At 32.6% G+C, this 21083-nt stretch overlaps 1 protein-coding gene across 5 annotated transcripts in view; it reads left to right on the plus strand.

The window, feature by feature from the left end:
- The first annotated feature begins 8678 nt into the window (after positions 1–8678).
- Positions 8679–21083, plus strand: part of LOC111635156 (multidrug resistance-associated protein 4-like) — a 54749-nt gene continuing 42344 nt past the window's right edge. For 3 of the 5 annotated variants that reach the window (XR_002758342.1, XM_023380025.1, XM_023380023.1), the window contains exons 1-4: positions 14350–14552; positions 16185–16295; positions 19531–19636; positions 19715–19933. Coding sequence is in view for 3 of the 5 variants with exons in the window: in XM_023380025.1 (XP_023235793.1) it covers positions 14488–14552; positions 16185–16295; positions 19531–19636; positions 19715–19933 (501 nt within the window). In the remaining 2 variants the exon portion in view is untranslated. Of the gene's footprint in view, positions 8882–10513; positions 10625–14349; positions 14553–16184; positions 16296–19530; positions 19637–19714; positions 19934–21083 lie in introns of those variants that run through there. The other 2 variants (XM_023380024.1, XM_023380026.1) reach the window with 2 other exon arrangements.

The following is a 21083-nucleotide window of genomic DNA, read 5'->3' on the forward strand; positions in this document are numbered from 1 at the left end:
ACGACTCTCTCCACCCCTTCTCCTTCCCAACAATCGCATCCCATCGACAACCTCACACATTCCACTTGTTTTCACTGCTGAGAAAGTACGGTTCTCATTACAATAAAGGATGAATAGGACTCAGAGCAGCATGTAATATTTTGTTGCTCACTCCGAGGAATTGAGTCCTGGAAATCTGGTTCAGAAGTCAGTGCGTCATTCATACTTCAGTTTATACTCGTCTGATGTCTAATGTACCGTACACAAAAGAAGCCCCAGATCTAGTTATGCTAATAGGTTCTTTGGTTACTACTGTACTGTACATGGGATAGGGATGAATAAGAAATCGTTTGTGATGAGATTAAAAAGTGTCTTTATATTAAAAGTTCTGTATTGTGTTCAAATTATATAAATGCCAGTTTTAAACAAGTATATTCAAATTGTAGCTCATTTTGAACATCATTGATACTCCACGTTTATTAACAAACAAAAGTACTGCATAATGTTTAACTAAATATTTCTTCTAAATAGTAATCTAATGTTTTTATATAAGTTTAACGTAACTGAAAATAATGTAAAATTTCGTGTTTCAGTTCGTCCTTACCTGTTTCAGTTCCTGTTTCAGTTCGTTCCTTACCTGTCGGAAAAATGTAACTGTACTAGATCCGATACTCGGGAGAAGTATCGATACGGTATCAGTATGGGCAATATCGAGACGTTCTTAGTTATGCATGATTTATAATAACATGTGGTTAGTGGTTTAAAAATCAATGTATCAACAATGTACTTTACACATCACTTTATTTGTTTAAGAACACTCCAGCGATTGAAGTTTCGAGATTATTAAAATATGTTTAAAAAAATTAAATGCATTTATTGATGTAAATTAAAAAAATTGACACGCCATATGAAATTAATTTAACTAACTAGCGATTAAAATAATATAAAAAATTAAATAAGTTTATACGTCGATGTGGCGTGTTGAAATTTGCCATTTTAAGAAGTATCTAACTATCTCTTGAAGTAGTAGCATATTCTATCATAGACATTTATTTCGGAATCTATTTACTCTTTCTAGTCGCTTTCAAGAAATTGTAATCTAATTTCTGCAGATGTTGAAACGGATGTTTATTTCACCATCTGTCTAATTAAAGTAGGTTTCGCACTCCATGAGCTAATACGCTATTGTACAGTACATTGCATGAAATGCAATGTACAATAGCGTATTAGCTCATGGAGTGTGAAAACAGTTGAATGTGTGTAGGAATGTCCCGATACCACAAAAGTATCAATACCGGCCGGTATCGGCATTGGGTATCGAAACTGGAAATCTTCGCCGCTGTCGCTGTTCAGTCTATTGCGTTGCCTTCCAGTTGCTTTTACTACTGAGAAGGTATTGTACTCATTATAATGAAGGCTGAGTGGGTATCTATTATACTATGGGATGTTGTATAGATTACTCCCAGTGGAATTTCGGGACTTTGAATATAGATCTGAACTCAGTGGACCGAGACGACTTCTACGGTATCCTACTTTTGGACCGGAGACGAAACATAAGAAAGTTATCATATTTACGATTTCTTGCTTTTCACGATGCATTCTACACCATTTTAGAGTTAGTTTTTCACTAGGTGGCACTGCTTGTAGTTCAGTGTACGTTTCCTTTTTTTTTTTCTTTTGTTCAAGAACTACCGTGAATCAATAACTAGTGACGTTAAACACTGGGCGGCCTGCCGGCGGCTCCCCTCCGGGATGAATCCGTCTAGAGCAAGAACAGTCAAACGCCAACTAGTGGAAAACTCTAAAATGGCGTAGAATACATTGTGAAAGGCAAGTAATCGTAAATATGATAACTTTCTTATTTTTCGTCTCCGGTCCAAAAGTAGGGTTCTTGTGGAATTCGTCTAGGTCCAGAGTTCAGATGTATATTCAAAGTCCCGAAATTCCACCGGGAGTAATCTAGACAACAGCCATACTATGTGCTAGTGCATCAAGAAATTGCTAGGCACGACTTGTACTGGCGAATTTCAGCATGCCGCTAGAACATGTATATTTAATCTATACGTATATAAAATTATGATAATTACATGTATTCTTTTTCAATTTTCAGGAGCCATTAATAGTAGGTAACGAACACTTCGTGCTGAAACCAATGAATGAATTGATCTTAAGAGCAATTCCTATTTAACTTTGTATTGTTATATTAACATTTGTGTTAAAAAATGTCGTTCATTTAAAACGTAGTCATTCAATATAATTGATGTACTTTAATAATCGGTGCTTACAAATAAAATATATATAATTTGTAATTAATTTGCTGTATTTGTGTAGAAATTCAAGGATATAAATTTATGTCATAGACGTGAGTGCGTGTGTGTTGGGAATTTAACATAATCTTCTATTTAATATTAACGATGAAAAGCTGTCTCAGAGGGTCTTTTACTCTTAACTCTAATTTTACTCTGATTTTTTTAAACTTTTTTTCGCCCCGTGGGCACTAAGAGGATCTCTTTTATGCAAGCCCATTATCGGTTTGGCCAGGCCCACAATGAGGCAGCCGGTAAGTGAAGGACGGGGGCTCGTTCTTATTTACACAAAATAAATTCAATAAATACTGTACTTATTGTAAAATGATAAAATAACTGTATTATAATATAATTAATATTAATATAAACACAAAATTGGTGAAACTGAAGCGTTAAGTTGTAGACAAACGTAGTGACATATCCGAACTTTCTATGGCGTCTTAATGAGGATGAAGCCATTTTCAGTGATGTCAGCGTATATCGTATCGTGTTTTTGACAAGAAAAAATAAACCGGAAACGGCTTCTCTGGGAATTGATTAAGCGTAACTTAAAATCTATGAATATTGAAAAGACAAAAATTCTAAGGTTAGAATATTTATATAAAATGTTTGACTATTTGAAATGCGATATTCAAATGTTTAACATTCGCTCGGAATCAATTGAATCTGCGGTATTCGAACGAAAAAGTTTTTATTTATAGTAACAACTGTTAAAATTTTTGGGCACATTTGCTAATTTTAACATGAATAGTATTGACTGAGACTAGTCATTAGAACGTAACTGTGACTCATAAACGCAAAAATGAGAAATTAGATTGATGACAAAAGGCTATGTATATTCGCGATGTCTTGACTTAATGTGTTACACTTGTAACCAAACGCAACGCGTGAACATAACGCGCAACCGCACTGTAGCGATATAGGATCTCCGCGTCCTCTCTCATATGCGGTTTTGTCGGTCCATGTGCAATCCATTTGCGTACAGTTGTAAAAGAAGAATAAGAAATGTAGACAAAGGGTCGTAAAACCGAAAAAAAAGAAAGACGAGAAGAGGGACAGAGAGAGTAGGTCGGGACACGGTAGAGAGAGGAAGGGTAAAGTGGTGGTCCCCGAAAGTGACAACGTTGAGTTTCAATTTCTCTTCTGTTTAAAATGTAAATACCTTTTCTTCATGTTTTAAATTAAATTGTGGCTTTTCTTACCTATCTAAACATAGTATGTATTTCACACCTCCCCTCGCTACTTAGACTATGCCTACGACAATAAGTCGATCGCGACACAATTTTAAGATAAAAAGTAGATTTTATGTATAGTACACAAAAGTTGGCCACCCCTACTATACCCGTTTTACACGCGTGAAGAATAGATAATTCCTCGTTACCAATTCCTTGCTGGGGCTGAATAGAAAGAATAACAAAGTGAATAATCCTACTAATGCCCAGCACTGGTAAGTTTTTCTATTCTGTCAATTTTTCTATTCTTTTTAGTCTATATCTTCTTTCGGCTAAATCTCTTTATATTTGTATTATATAGACGAATTTCGTACCGTTCATTTTACTCTTGTTTTTACTTTTTCAATTCTATATTCACATTTGTTTTCGATTTCGGCGATTTCCATTAATCTTCTATCTCTATAAAACATACATATCCTATAACTACTTACTTCTACTTTAGAACAGAATATATTGTAACCGATAAATGTTCTCTGGAGCTTCTTTGATAAGAGATATCATTTGTGACGTTGCTGTAAAATACGACGTTACGAAAGCTTATAAAGCTACATACTAATACATCGTTGACTTACTATATTCAAAACATGATATATGTTAATGAAGACCCGTGTGAATGGAATACGAAATCTTATTGTAATTACTATTTTCAATATATTATTTCTTGGTTAATTCAAGTATAAAAATTTTCAGGAAAGCAACCGATAAAAATTCAGAGATTCCTGTCACTTCGAATGATGCCGATACTCAAATTAGATTTCAAGTCATAAAAGTAAACTTTCTCAATACATTTTATTTATACTGATTGATATAATATAAAATTTTACGTTGGAATGCCGAGCTTCGAGATATTAAGGTAAAATTTCATTATGTTACTATATTATGGTATGTTACTAATGATATTTTTGTGGTATCACGTGTTCTACTTTATCTAACGTACCTTTATTTGTAATATCGGTCACAGGAATGAAAATTGTTCTATTTTCAGAAGTATAATCTCGGATTTATGTAGGCAAAGACGACGTTTATTGGAAGTATCCTATAATTGATATTAAGTAGATAATTTTCTGGAAAAAAGTATTTTTTCAAGTATAGAATGCTTAGTCCAGCAAGAACTAAAGGGTGTAAAATGTGGGTTGGGGAAATTGTACAGTAAACAAACCTTATATTTCGTAACTTTTACCTGCACAATTGCATCTAGTTCATTGTTTTGGTTGTATATTTCTAGCATTTCATTTCTCTTGCATTTCGTGTTGGCTAAAGAGGAAACAGCTTTGTGCTTTAGATAAATGACAATGGCACTTCAAAAGGTAAGTTAAATTAATTTAATGTAAAGTTTAACACAGTGGTAATTTCACGTTTACTTCTGTATGAGGTTCGAGTGATCGACTTCCTGTTTTTGGACATGTGACAATGTGTAATGTGCCAGTTGATTTTGTACTTTCTACAAAGATAAAATTAAAAAAAAAGCAAATTTAGGTCTACAAAACCTTTCTCTTTAACGTGTTAAATAAATAAATATTGATTAACAATAGAAAGTTTTTCTTTGTATTCACTATTTTTAGCAGAGTAAAGGTTTTAAATTTAGTGGTTTCATTTTTCCTTTATGAAGTATATTTTAATTGTTTTTCATCAATGTGTCCTTTCGTTTCAATTTACGTTAACTTAATTAATGAGTAAATATTCTTTATAATATTTCTGACTGTTTTCCCGAAGGAGAGAGGACCGTTTGCAACATCTGTGGACAGAGATTCCGCAAGTTATCATACGGCATCCATATGCCTCCGTGCCTGCCAGTATCACATGATGTATTCATGCTAGAGGTAGCCCAACAGGTTAGGCTACTAGAGAACTACCTTTCTTTTGTACTTTTTCCTGCAATAAATTGTCCTTTTGCTTTCATTTTGTAACCGCTTACTTATATCACCGTTACACTCATAGCTGTACAATTTCGTTCGATTCTGACAACTCTTTGATGCGCTAATTTTTATGCCATTGAGTATACAAAAAATTCAGCAACCAGTTACCTAGCTTTCCCGGCTGTTATGAGAATTTATTTTAAAACATAAATTTATTATTATTGATCATAATGAAATGATGAAGAGGTTTATTTTTCGGTAGAAACGAATTTTAAATTATATTGTAAATGCCAATTACTGTGAGCTCGCGGATTTTTACGGGCTTTTTAAAAATCCAAATTTTCTGTTAATTGTCTTCGGAAAAAACCCGAAGAATTTGAACTAGATCGGATTTCACCGATTGTATAACAGCTAGCTGAGAAAGTTTACAGTTAGGTGTGAAGAATGCATCGTCATCATCAACAAAAGTCAATCACGTAACAGTTTTCCCACGCTAATGATATAAGAGCTGGAATCTCCAGAAGCTCAGGGCGATTCGTCATAGGAAGTTATACTTTGTGATAGTGCCCACCTCGACTCCTGAACCTCCATACAGCGGACTTGATCCAGCTACAAAGAGAGGACATCGGCAAGAAGACACGGAAGACACCACACCCTTCCATACAGACGACGTTCGCCAACTCTCCCTTCCGCCGAGAGGTATTTAGGGGTTAGAATTTGTAAAAGCGCTCTCTCTCGAACAAGAATTTCTGCAGGCCTATATATTTTAATATAACCGCATTTAACCTTAGTATTCTTGTAACGTAGCTTTAGTTATTCAATAAATGCTTGTTATTCTGTTAACCTGTCATTTAAAGGACGCCTGCCGACTTGCTCACCTCCCTCGCCACTAGCCCTCCTAGCCATCCGACGACCCGAGATCGGGCCTTACCTGCCCGTGCAGAGTAAGTGGTCAATTGGAATTTAACCAGTGACCTGCTGCTTATCTCACATTACTATTAAAAATTTCATTAAGTTTTACCCGACTCGAGATATAACACGAGACCTTTCCACTGTTTCCCTTCACCTTAACCTTTATTCACCAAAATTTAGTAAAATCAATGCTCCTTATTAATCAATTACAGTATGAAACTTTGTTCTTATTTTTACTTTCCTGGCTGTTATATATAACAGAGGGAAAGTATGGCAAGTGGTCAAAAAATGAGCTCCTAAGATTACTTCATTTTGGACTCAGTGGACCTTGAAACGGTCAGAAATTTAAAAAAATCGGTTCTTTTTCTTGTATGTATAGCATTTACAATTTTTTTTATAAAACCCATTCCTGCTCTCTAGATTAAGATCTTTGCGAATTTATTATAATAGTTAAAAATTTGAAACGTTTTTAAAATAAAATATGACAACAGATGACGTCACCAAATAATCCGCGAAAGTTAAGCAACTCGTTGCTTGAATTTTTAAAAGTCCTGAAATATTAAACGAAACAGACGCCAACACACACACAAACACAAGCACACAGATGTTTTTGTGTTTATGGAGTCTCAAAACTTCGAAATTTGCAAAGAACCCGTGAGGAAATTTAAGTTTAAAACTAGTACAAAACTTTCACGTGTTATATATATAACGATCTGGAAAATTAATAAGGATAATATTCCTTATGAAAATCATTCAAACCAAACTAGACTTGTAAAGAGGCGTGAATAAACTATGTGCATAACAATAGAATATAGTATTTTATTATTTACAACATTAGCACTTGCAGTGTATATTGGTAGCGAGCAGTCCGAAATTCTGAAATTCCGTGTGGAGTAATTTATAGGATCGCCCGAAGCCTACAATGTTTCCTTCAGATTTTCATTCGGAAAAGCTTGCTGATCACCGCTGTAATAATTTTGTTTACACAACATAATCTAATTTGTATTCGCTATTTTCACACACTTATATAATTAATACTTTATATTCAGTTAAATTGAAAAATGATAAAATAATTATTTGCACTTGCGATACCAATTCACAGAGCCAGTTCTAGGTATTGGCAAAGTAAGCGTACGCTTACGCTATGAGTATGATTAGGGGAGACCGGGGCAACTTCGGCATGCGGGGCAAGTTTGTCAAGCGCTTTTTTTTAAAAACAAATTAAAACGAGACTTTGGTTATAGGTTAGGCAGTTGAGTTTTATTGGTGGCTTGTTGAGTGTAGTGTTTTTATTGTTCTCCAACAAGCGTAGTTGAATTATCAAGCAAATTTTCATTTTCGTTCAATTCCATATAATATTTTTTTTCCATTTATATTGAATTGGCAGGTTTTGTTATAATTCCATGATAACGAAAGTTACTTTTCCTGTTAGAAGGATGTAACTTCAACTTATTCACGTGGCCAGATCGTGGCTTGGCATTCTGTTCTCAGGGTTGTACTTAATGTTTCGAAATCATGACTAGCGGGGTAAGATCGGCAACATAAAGCCACATTAGAAGCAAAGGATAAAAATCAAACAGATGATAAATGAAAACATGTTTGCATTTGTTATTCATGTATATATGTCTTTGAACTTGCATTTCGTTGTAATAATATTAAATGGGTGTTGGATTTGTATTTCTTTGTTTTAATAGTGAATTCCAACTTATACATTGTTAATAACATAATTTTATATACGTGCCTATCTTGCCCCATTACTGTTGCCCCTATACCAGGGGCAACTTTAATAAAAATAATTAAAATAATTACAACTTTACAAAAAGAGAGAAGTTGCCGATCTTGCCCCTATACCCGGGGCAACTTCGTCAATTTCTCTCTTCTTGTAAAGTTGTAATTATTTTAATTATTTTTATTTCCAAACTGATTTTAACCAGTTCTATAGTAAGGTAACATTCCAATAGACAATATGCAAAGCTTTTTTTTCAGTTTACAGCAGTATTTATTACACAAAATTTAAGTAAAGCTTAACATGCCGATCTTGCCCCGATCTCCCCTATACTAGTACATACCGGTCAGGCTGCAGCTTCTGCAAGGGCATTTCCCATTATCATAATTATTAATTAATCAAATTAGAGTAATCGAGGTTACATCACGTAATATACTTCTGACTCAGTGAGGAATTAGATACAGTTTTCGTACTGAGCAGGATGCGTATAAGTATACGAATCCTGCTCAGTATGATTTGCACGTAGATACATCTTATCCGATGAAAAAATGCTGACAGATTTTTATGTAACCAACACTTTTACGACTACATTTCAACCTATTTATAATCAAATATTATAAATAAATGTTAACTTTCTATTCATTAATATAACATCTTGACGAAACTTCTTCTGAACTCAACTAACACGCTAAACCTTTACACTTTAAAATAAATATTATATGTTATCTGTTAGATGTTTAGACTTGATGAATGATACTACATATGCAGTGTATAGAAAAGCATAGACGAGACAAATTAATAGAGAATGGAGAGGAAAGAGAAAAGTAACCCATTCGATACGGTTGGTGTTTTCTCTCGTATATTTTTCTGGTATGTAATATTATTTTCCCCAATTAATAAGTGAAATTTTGTATTATAAATAACTATTAAGTTTAATGTTCATAATGTAATATTTTAAAAGAAAGCCTCTAATATTTTCACACCGTCATTTCATATTATAATACAGGTGTAAATACAAATTATATATTATTTTTTAATTTATTGTTCAGTTTTTATAAGATAACACCGCAAATCTTTCCGTGTGCACGAGACTGTGAAACATACAGTATATATTAATAGGGATTTATGGATTTACGAGATAAATCAAAAAGATTTAATAAAAATTATTTTGTTTATCAAACACGCGATATATTCTGTATTCGATGTGTGTTTAATTTTTCGTTTAATCTAATATATTATGCAAAATATAATTAAAAACTTAATTTGATTAGTTTTTTAAAGCTATTATTTTAACTAAGTAGTAAAAAATTATATAGTTTATGTTATTACCACTCAAACAATTTACAAACGTTTTTTGTAGCTCATGAGACGTTATTGCATAAATATAGAATTACACAGCAATATACTTGGAGAAAACATATTTATATAATTATATACGTGTTTAATTTTATCTGATAAGAATTCGGTCGCTGAAAGTACACGTTGCATAATTTAAATATCTTTCATAACACATGGCAATTGAGAATATTTATCAGTTAAATACATTTATTTCTCATAAATCTTCGATTATAGATCTAAAATATCCAGGAAATTATTTTCGGCCGATAATAACGGCCGAAAATTTGATTAATTAAATATAACGTTTAACGTTATATTTAACATAGCAGACTAAATTTATTTAATTGATAATTTAATTTTCAGCTGTACTATAGATTATCACCTATGGAATTTCGTGACTTTGAGTATATATTTGAACTCAGGGGACCGAGACGAGTTCAACGGTACCCTACTTTTGGACAGAGACGAAAAATAAGAAAGTTATAATATTTACGATTTCTTGCCTTTTACAGTGCATTCCACGCCATTTCAGTTTTTTCTCACCTAGCGGTGACGGTCATCTCCCGGAGGATAGGATAGGTTTGTTAGACATGCCGCGATAGCGGCGCGTAGTAGTATCCGACCTCGAGCGATATCCATCGTGTCGGCGGCTGAGGTCGAGCCCTGAGGTCGAGGAGTGCGGGGGCATGCGAAAAGGACTTAACTCCAACTGCAGACGATCAATGTGCTCGTGGATCAACATCTGCCTCTGTTGAAGGTATATATGGTCGACTTGCTGGACTGCCTGTTAAACACGCGATAGGCTTAGCGGAGAGAGCGACTTGACTCCCGATCATCGCGTGATCGCCTGGAAAAAAGTATGACAACTTTCTTATTTTTCAACTCCGGTCCAAAAGTAGGGTACCGGTGAACTCGTCTCGGTCCCGTGAGTTCAAATATATACTCAAAATCCCGAAACTCCATAGGTAGTAATCTATAGTACAGCTGAAACAGTCTTTAAAGTTTGAAATTAAAAATTCCTTAATTCCAACAATTGATTACGATAACTCATCTGTGTTGATAAACATCGTTCGTTGTGTTGTATTACGATTATAACAGTTTCAGAATTATCAGTACAAGAAAATTACGGTAAACAAGAATAATAATTAAATAAATTTTTTCCAGTTGGGTTTTTCCATTAATAAACGAGGGAAGAAAGCGAGTTTTGACGGAAAAAGATTTATTCGAAATTTCAAAATATCATTCTTCAGAGTATCTTGGAGATTTGCTTCAGAAGTAAGTTAATTATTATTTACTTGTGGACATCGATATTTCAGTTGCTGCTACTTGATTCAATTAGCGTTATTTATCGTTTTGATAAATCTAATCATATTAAATAGCGAAAATTATTATATATATATTAGTCATTATTACTTCTTTATATATATATGAATTATTATTATATAAATATATATAATTACTCGTATACTGAAATATTCATCTTAATATTTAACAATATATAAAGTTATAGCAAAATTTATACTTATTTGATTTACAGTAAATATTTTATTTGACTCACAAGTACTGTACAATAATGCGATAATTGCCCGTGAGGCAATTCACATGTTTTGCAGAATGGAAAAGTGTGAAAAGTGCCACTGAGGAGATGGGATAAACACTGAAACTCCTGACACCAAATGTGTGATCTGACGGGGCGGTAAAACCCTCGCTCACTGAACAAGATGATTCGAATTTGATAGACAAGGAAGATATATGGAATCTTTTGTCGTATGTCGGGGTCCTTTTAGCAGTTAGGATTATTATACGCGTCCCAATTCGCGTTTAAAATGAAATTGTTTTATGCGAGTGGCCTAAAGAAAATAGGTAGGAGATTGTTTACTTTACTTTGGGAAATCGATGGAGGTAGGCAAATTGATAACATAAATTTAAAGTAATCAAATATATTTATTTAAGCGACTATATAACAAAATGTATACAATAAATAATAATACGCAACAATAGGTGATCAGATTAATACTCAATTACTATAATAACGAATTATTAAAATATTATCTACATGGAGAGAGTATCCATTCTATCCTGAAAAAGTCGCGGTGTGAGAGAGCTTACAAATAATATAAATTTGTTATGTAATATTGACGTGCTGTGAGAATCTTATAACACTTTGCAGAAGAAGAGTGAAACTTTTGTAGACTTATAATTTAGCACTGGATGAAAGCACCAAAAATATAAGTGGAAACTTTATCTAAGGGTAACTATTGCCTATGGCTAGAAGCATGGCTGTACGTGACTAAAAGCGTCGGTTGAAGGTAGTCACCTTATATACAAAATGGATGGACCAATGAGATTGTCCACAAGTTCTTGCCCTGGTTCTGTTAATAAGGGAAATCGGGCGTTTGTGAGTCGATATCCAAGTATTAACTATCATTTTCGACAGAACAATTCACTTATCTCTGTGAATCAGAGGAAGAGCAAAGATAATACAGATACAGTAGAACCTCGATTATCCGCCCTAATTGGGGACTGGGGTTGGTCGGATAATTGAAAAGTCGGATAACCGAAAAGTATGAAAAAATCCATTATTAGTGTAGTATATTAGTATATTAGTATATCGCTATTAACCTATTTTGCGTTGAATTTTCATCGATGTTAAGCCTAACAAAAATTTTTTAAAATAATAATCGTCGCTATTGTATCGTTAAAAATTAGAAAATTAAGCTTCGTTTAAATACTGGCTCCCTTTCATGGTCGAATGAGTGTTGCCAGCTAAAACACGTAAAAATAATATTAAAGTAGCCAAGACATAGCCAAATACTGTAGCGCCACATCACTAGCGGACATTTGAAATTTGCCGACTAGGACGGTCGGTTAACCGAGGGGTCGGTTGATCGGGGGCGGATAATCGAGGTTCTACTGTAGATAAATTCTCTATCTTTTTACATTTTAAATAACCTTTTAAAATATCAAACCCATCGAGAACTCCAAAATGTTCCACTACAAACTTCAGGCTCTTACAATAATATTTACTTTTCCTATTTACTTTAAAATTTCAGTACTTGAAATTTTTTACAATCAAAATAATCTACAAAACACATTATTTCACTTATTTTATACTTGTAAATAGATGAATGATTAATTAAATTCATTGTATTTAGTGCTCTGAAAAACATAAACTTTGAGAATTAGTTGATGTGTTTAGTAAAGTACCAAATATAATGCTGCTACAATGTTAAACATGCAAGGACGATTTTCAATAACAATTTAAAACTTAACAGTTGTATAATGTATATAAATACAGTTTTGTAACATTTTACGTAAGTTTTGATATAAGAATATTGTTAACTGACAATTTGTATTTTTTAACATTTCAACCTAACTATTTCAAACACTTGGATTTGCCAATAGTGAAAACCATAATATCAGTAGCACAATTTATTTACTTATGACAAAAGTACTTGCGATTATACAGAATAATAAACCCAGTTATTCCTTTTTTCAATAAATAATATATAATAATTTAAAAAATATATTTAATTTATTCACAATCTAAATATATAAAATTACTTGTCCTGACTGACAGACTGACTTAGTCACTGATTCATCATTGCCCAGAGCAAACCGCTTAACCTAGAGGTGAAATTTGGTACACAGTTAGGGTACGTCATGAAAACACACACTAAGAAGGGATTTTTCGAAATTCCCCAGCGGGGGGGAGAGGGAGAGCATTAAGGTTTAACCTGAAGAACGACTTTTGAAATTGATTCCATACTTTCCCTTAAATTGATAACATTTCAGACATTGTTATAAATATTTTTTTTATATATTTCGATTTTTTAACCAAATGTTCGAACCATTTTAAATTTGAATTTGTTATTGCATATTGGTTTGATTATAGAACGATTGTAAATGTTCCAGAAAATTGATCAAACTGAAAACAGTTCGTTTGATTCTCAGCAATTCTCATTATTCTCAGCGGTAGGAGTCATATAACAATTACTATGGTTGTTGAAATACTGAATATAAATGGGATTTGCTTGCAAAACCTCCGCGGGCGAAGTCGCGGGTAACAGCTAGTTAGTTATAAAACTAATCGATTAAAATTTCCAGAAATTTATGAAAAAATCTTTACTTTTCTAATTTTTCAACCTGAAGAACATGCTCTGTGAACTTTAGAATTGCACACAGCACGCAGAGTTACCGAATGAAAAATCTCGACATTTCACAGGTGCCACGTGACTAAACTCTTCACTAAAATTCACAGGAAAATCGCCTAGACGTCACACTTGCGATCTTCGAGCGGATTGAGCAATTTGCCAAAATATAGGTTTAATATTCTGAAAGATGCTTTAAGTTAAAAAATCGATTTGCTTCAAACTATTATTTTCGAAATGTGGAACACACCTGGTTTTTTCTCAGCATGTAACTTTCATTTCTGCATGGATTCAAATATTTTTTAAATCAATTTTTAGGCTTTATTGCAATTTATTTTCAGAGAATGGAACAAGGAATTGCANTTTTATTTCCAAACTGATTTTAACCAGTTCTATAGTGAGGTAACATTCCAATAGACAATATGCAAAGCTTTTTTTTCAGTTTACAGCAGTATTTATTACACAAAATTTAAGTAAAGCTTAACATGCCGATCTTGCCCCGATCTCCCCTATACTAGTACATACCGGTCAGGCTGCAGCTTCTGCAAGGGCATTTCCCATTATCATAATTATTAATTAATCAAATTAGAGTAATCGAGGTTACATCACGTAATATACTTCTGACTCAGTGAGGAATTAGATACAGTTTTCGTACTGAGCAGGATGCGTATAAGTATACGAATCCTGCTCAGTATGATTTGCACGTAGATACATCTTATCCGATGAAAAAATGCTGACAGATTTTTATGTAACCAACACTTTTACGACTACATTTCAACCTATTTATAATCAAATATTATAAATAAATGTTAACTTTCTATTCATTAATATAACATCTTGACGAAACTTCTTCTGAACTCAACTAACACGCTAAACCTTTACACTTTAAAATAAATATTATATGTTATCTGTTAGATGTTTAGACTTGATGAATGATACTACATATGCAGTGTATAGAAAAGCATAGACGAGACAAATTAATAGAGAATGGAGAGGAAAGAGAAAAGTAACCCATTCGATACGGTTGGTGTTTTCTCTCGTATATTTTTCTGGTATGTAATATTATTTTCCCCAATTAATAAGTGAAATTTTGTATTATAAATAACTATTAAGTTTAATGTTCATAATGTAATATTTTAAAAGAAAGCCTCTAATATTTTCACACCGTCATTTCATATTATAATACAGGTGTAAATACAAATTATATATTATTTTTTAATTTATTGTTCAGTTTTTATAAGATAACACCGCAAATCTTTCCGTGTGCACGAGACTGTGAAACATACAGTATATATTAATAGGGATTTATGGATTTACGAGATAAATCAAAAAGATTTAATAAAAATTATTTTGTTTATCAAACACGCGATATATTCTGTATTCGATGTGTGTTTAATTTTTCGTTTAATCTAATATATTATGCAAAATATAATTAAAAACTTAATTTGATTAGTTTTTTAAAGCTATTATTTTAACTAAGTAGTAAAAAATTATATAGTTTATGTTATTACCACTCAAACAATTTACAAACGTTTTTTGTAGCTTATGAGACGTTATTGCATAAATATAGAATTACACAGCAATATACTTGGAGAAAACATATTTATATAATTATATACGTGTTTAATTTTATCTGATAAGAATTCGGTCGCTGAAAGTACACGTTGCATAATTTAAATATCTTTCATAACACATGGCAATTGAGAATATTTATCAGTTAAATACATTTATTTCTCATAAATCTTCGATTATAGATCTAAAATATCCAGGAAATTATTTTCGGCCGATAATAACGGCCGAAAATTTGATTAATTAAATATAACGTTTAACGTTATATTTAACATAGCAGACTAAATTTATTTAATTGATAATTTAATTTTCAGCTGTACTATAGATTATCACCTATGGAATTTCGTGACTTTGAGTATATATTTGAACTCAGGGGACCGAGACGAGTTCAACGGTACCCTACTTTTGGACAGAGACGAAAAATAAGAAAGTTATAATATTTACGATTTCTTGCCTTTTACAGTGCATTCCACGCCATTTCAGTTTTTTCTCACCTAGCGGTGACGGTCATCTCCCGGAGGATAGGATAGGTTTGTTAGACATGCCGCGATAGCGGCGCGTAGTAGTATCCGACCTCGAGCGATATCCAGCGTGTCGGCGGCTGAGGTCGAGCCCTGAGGTCGAGGAGTGCGGGGGCATGCGAAAAGGACTTAACTCCAACTGCAGACGATCAATGTGCTCGTGGATCAACATCTGCCTCTGTTGAAGGTATATATGGTCGACTTGCTGGACTGCCTGTTAAACACGCGATAGGCTTAGCGGAGAGAGCGACTTGACTCCCGATCATCGCGTGATCGCCTGGAAAAAAGTATGACAACTTTCTTATTTTTCAACTCCGGTCCAAAAGTAGGGTACCGGTGAACTCGTCTCGGTCCCGTGAGTTCAAATATATACTCAAAATCCCGAAACTCCATAGGTAGTAATCTATAGTACAGCTGAAACAGTCTTTAAAGTTTGAAATTAAAAATTCCTTAATTCCAACAATTGATTACGATAACTCATCTGTGTTGATAAACATCGTTCGTTGTGTTGTATTACGATTATAACAGTTTCAGAATTATCAGTACAAGAAAATTACGGTAAACAAGAATAATAATTAAATAAATTTTTTCCAGTTGGGTTTTTCCATTAATAAACGAGGGAAGAAAGCGAGTTTTGACGGAAAAAGATTTATTCGAAATTTCAAAATATTATTCTTCAGAGTATCTTGGAGATTTGCTTCAGAAGTAAGTTAATTATTATTTACTTGTGGACATCGATATTTCAGTTGCTGCTACTTGATTCAATTAGCGTTATTTATCGTTTTGATAAATCTAATCATATTAAATAGCGAAAATTATTATATATATATTAGTCATTATTACTTCTTTATATATATATGAATTATTATTATATAAATATATATAATTACTCGTATACTGAAATATTCATCTTAATATTTAACAATATATAAAGTTATAGCAAAATTTATACTTATTTGATTTACAGTAAATATTTTATTTGACTCACAAGTACTGTACAATAATGCGATAATTGCCCGTGAGGCAATTCACATGTTTTGCAGAATGGAAAAGTGTGAAAAGTGCCACTGAGGAGATGGGATAAACACTGAAACTCCTGACACCAAATGTGTGATCTGACGGGGCGGTAAAACCCTCGCTCACTGAACAAGATGATTCGAATTTGATAGACAAGGAAGATATATGGAATCTTTTGTCGTATGTCGGGGTCCTTTTAGCAGTTAGGATTATTATACGCGTCCCAATTCGCGTTTAAAATGAAATTGTTTTATGCGAGTGGCCTAAAGAAAATAGGTAGGAGATTGTTTACTTTACTTTGGGAAATCGATGGAGGTAGGCAAATTGATAACATAAATTTAAAGTAATCAAATATATTTATTTAAGCGACTATATAACAAAATGTATACAATAAATAATAATACGCAACAATAGGTGATCAGATTAATACTCAATTACTATAATAACGAATTATTAAAATATTATCTACATGGAGAGAGTATCCATTCTATCCTGAAAAAGTCGCGGTGTGAGAGAGCTTACAAATAATATAAATTTGTTATGTAATATTGACGTGCTGTGAGAATCTTATAACACTTTGCAGAAGAAGAGTGAAACTTTTGTAGACTTATAATTTAGCACTGGATGAAAGCACCAAAAATATAAGTGGAAACTTTATCTAAGGGTAACTATTGCCTATGGCTAGAAGCATGGCTGTACGTGACTAAAAGCGTCGGTTGAAGGTAGTCACCTTATATACAAAATGGATGGACCAATGAGATTGTCCACAAGTTCTTGCCCTGGTTCTGTTAATAAGGGAAATCGGGCGTTTGTGAGTCGATATCCAAGTATTAACTATCATTTTCGACAGAACAATTCACTTATCTCTGTGAATCAGAGGAAGAGCAAAGATAATACAGATACAGTAGAACCTCGATTATCCGCCCTAATTGGGGACTGGGGTTGGTCGGATAATTGAAAAGTCGGATAACCGAAAAGTATGAAAAAATCCATTATTAGTGTAGTATATTATTATATCCCATGTAATTAGTATATTAGTATATCGCTATTAACCTATTTTGCGTTGAATTTTCATCGATGTTAAGCCTAACAAAAATTTTTTAAAATAATAATCGTCGCTATTGTATCGTTAAAAATTAGAAAATTAAGCTTCGTTTAAATACTGGCTCCCTTTCATGGTCGAATGAGTGTTGCCAGCTAAAACACGTAAAAATAATATTAAAGTAGCCAAGACATAGCCAAATACTGTAGCGCCACATCACTAGCGGACATTTGAAATTTGCCGACTAGGACGGTCGGTTAACCGAGGGGTCGGTTGATCGGGGGCGGATAATCGAGGTTCTACTGTAGATAAATTCTCTATCTTTTTACATTTTAAATAACCTTTTAAAATATCAAACCCATCGAGAACTCCAAAATGTTCCACTACAAACTTCAGGCTCTTACAATAATATTTACTTTTCCTATTTACTTTAAAATTTCAGTACTTGAAATTTTTTACAATCAAAATAATCTACAAAACACATTATTTCACTTATTTTATACTTGTAAATAGATGAATGATTAATTAAATTCATTGTATTTAGTGCTCTGAAAAACATAAACTTTGAGAATTAGTTGATGTGTTTAGTAAAGTACCAAATATAATGCTGCTACAATGTTAAACATGCAAGGACGATTTTCAATAACAATTTAAAACTTAACAGTTGTATAATGTATATAAATACAGTTTTGTAACATTTTACGTAAGTTTTGATATAAGAATATTGTTAACTGACAATTTGTATTTTTTAACATTTCAACCTAACTATTTCAAACACTTGGATTTGCCAATAGTGAAAACCATAATATCAGTAGCACAATTTATTTACTTATGACAAAAGTACTTGCGATTATACAGAATAATAAACCCAGTTATTCCTTTTTTCAATAAATAATATATAATAATTTAAAAAATATATTTAATTTATTCACAATCTAAATATATAAAATTACTTGTCCTGACTGACAGACTGACTTAGTCACTGATTCATCATTGCCCAGAGCAAACCGCTTAACCTAGAGGTGAAATTTGGTACACAGTTAGGGTACGTCATGAAAACACACACTAAGAAGGGATTTTTCGAAATTCCCCAGCGGGGGGGAGAGGGAGAGCATTAAGGTTTAACCTGAAGAACGACTTTTGAAATTGATTCCATACTTTCCCTTAAATTGATAACATTTCAGACATTGTTATAAATATTTTTTTTATATATTTCGATTTTTTAACCAAATGTTCGAACCATTTTAAATTTGAATTTGTTATTGCATATTGGTTTGATTATAGAACGATTGTAAATGTTCCAGAAAATTGATCAAACTGAAAACAGTTCGTTTGATTCTCAGCAATTCTCATTATTCTCAGCGGTAGGAGTCATATAACAATTACTATGGTTGTTGAAATACTGAATATAAATGGGATTTGCTTGCAAAACCTCCGCGGGCGAAGTCGCGGGTAACAGCTAGTTAGTTATAAAACTAATCGATTAAAATTTCCAGAAATTTATGAAAAAATCTTTACTTTTCTAATTTTTCAACCTGAAGAACATGCTCTGTGAACTTTAGAATTGCACACAGCACGCAGAGTTACCGAATGAAAAATCTCGACATTTCACAGGTGCCACGTGACTAAACTCTTCACTAAAATTCACAGGAAAATCGCCTAGACGTCACACTTGCGATCTTCGAGCGGATTGAGCAATTTGCCAAAATATAGGTTTAATATTCTGAAAGATGCTTTAAGTTAAAAAATCGATTTGCTTCAAACTATTATTTTCGAAATGTGGAACACACCTGGTTTTTTCTCAGCATGTAACTTTCATTTCTGCATGGATTCAAATATTTTTTAAATCAATTTTTAGGCTTTATTGCAATTTATTTTCAGAGAATGGAACAAGGAATTGCAGAAGGGGAATTCGAGCATACTGAAAGCTTTATTACGTTTCGTTGGTTGGAAATACTTAATAATAATGTTACTTTCAATCATTCAGGTATTATGACTACCGATTTGAAAGACGTAAAACATGTGCTAAATAATTTAAATAATTGATATTTATCTTCATTTGCAGGCAACGTTGTTAACTGCAGGCCAAGCATACTTCGTAGGATTAATAATAAATTATTTTGAGAACAGACAGGAATTGAATCAATACAACATTTATGCTACAGTTGCGGGATTTTTTGGCCTAATTGCGATTTATTTGTTTGTAGTTAATATTCTTGTGTTTATAACTGAATTACATGCAATGAAGTTAAAGATAGCTTTCTGCACTCTTACATATAGAAAGGTGAGTAGCAAATATAATGTATTATAAGTGAAGTATTACTTTTATATTCTTCATACAATAGTGAAGTTTTATTAAGTGGATCGAAGAGATTAAAATCAAATGCAAACTGTTTGTAAAAGACTCTGCCAGCAATAATTTGTTTTGTAATTTTATCTTTGAAAGTAATTTGAAATATATTGTGAAGATATGAAATCTCAGTTTATATAAACCACATATAACACCTTATTTTACCAAGGGAAACGCTTAATAATCACGAACGTTTTCGGCTTGTTCTACAAGCCATCTTCATGCGTTATATTAAATTCTATCGTTAGAATATAACATTCTAACGGAATTTCGAATATAATAAATTTAAATATGAATAAAAGAATATTAAACAATTTTTTAAAAAGACAACATTACAAAAAAATCAAATTACATTAATAGTCAATGATGAAACATAAATTATAATTACAATAAATGTGTTAATATAGAATGTAAAGCCAAAAATGAAAATGTAATGTTGGTTCGTTTGACCGAAGGGCAATCTATAAATTGGTATGCTTTAGTTTTTCTCCACCATGTATTTCCATGCTGATGGTAATATTTCAGAGTTCCTAGCGTTTAGACACTTCTCCATTAACTGAGATTTAGAGGCTTACAAACTTTTTAGATATGACAAAAAAAAAAAAACAGGCAGGAGTCTATAGAATTGCGTAAAAAGCGAACAGTTGAGAATCAAAAAGAGTACATTGGAGCCACAAAATCAAAATGTCGAAGTATGCCTTTTTTTGATATCGTTTAAGGACAGTGTTGCACTGAGTTGTCTACATGGCGCAAGCGAAATGATCAATTGTAAAATGGGAAAGCCGACATCATAAAACCAGTGCATTCCCATTACGGATGAGTACAGAAAAGTTGGAAATATACCGAAGTATAAAGATGTGTGTCTGACGCTAAAAAATTACCATCAACGTGGAAATACATAGCGGAGAAAAACTAAAGTATATTAATATATAGATTGCCCTTCGGTCAAACGAAGCAATATTACATTTTCATTTTTTCTTAATTGCACAATTTATTAATTTTCGAAGCAATATTCTTAATTTCACAAATAAAATTAAGATTTACCACACAGGAAAATATCTGAAATATAGACCGAAATCACTAA

The sequence above is a fragment of the Centruroides sculpturatus genome, unplaced genomic scaffold, assembly GCF_000671375.1.
Source record: "Centruroides sculpturatus isolate CEXI.00-Female unplaced genomic scaffold, Cexi_2.0 scaffold827, whole genome shotgun sequence".
Classification (NCBI taxonomy): Eukaryota; Metazoa; Arthropoda; class Arachnida; order Scorpiones; family Buthidae; genus Centruroides; species Centruroides sculpturatus.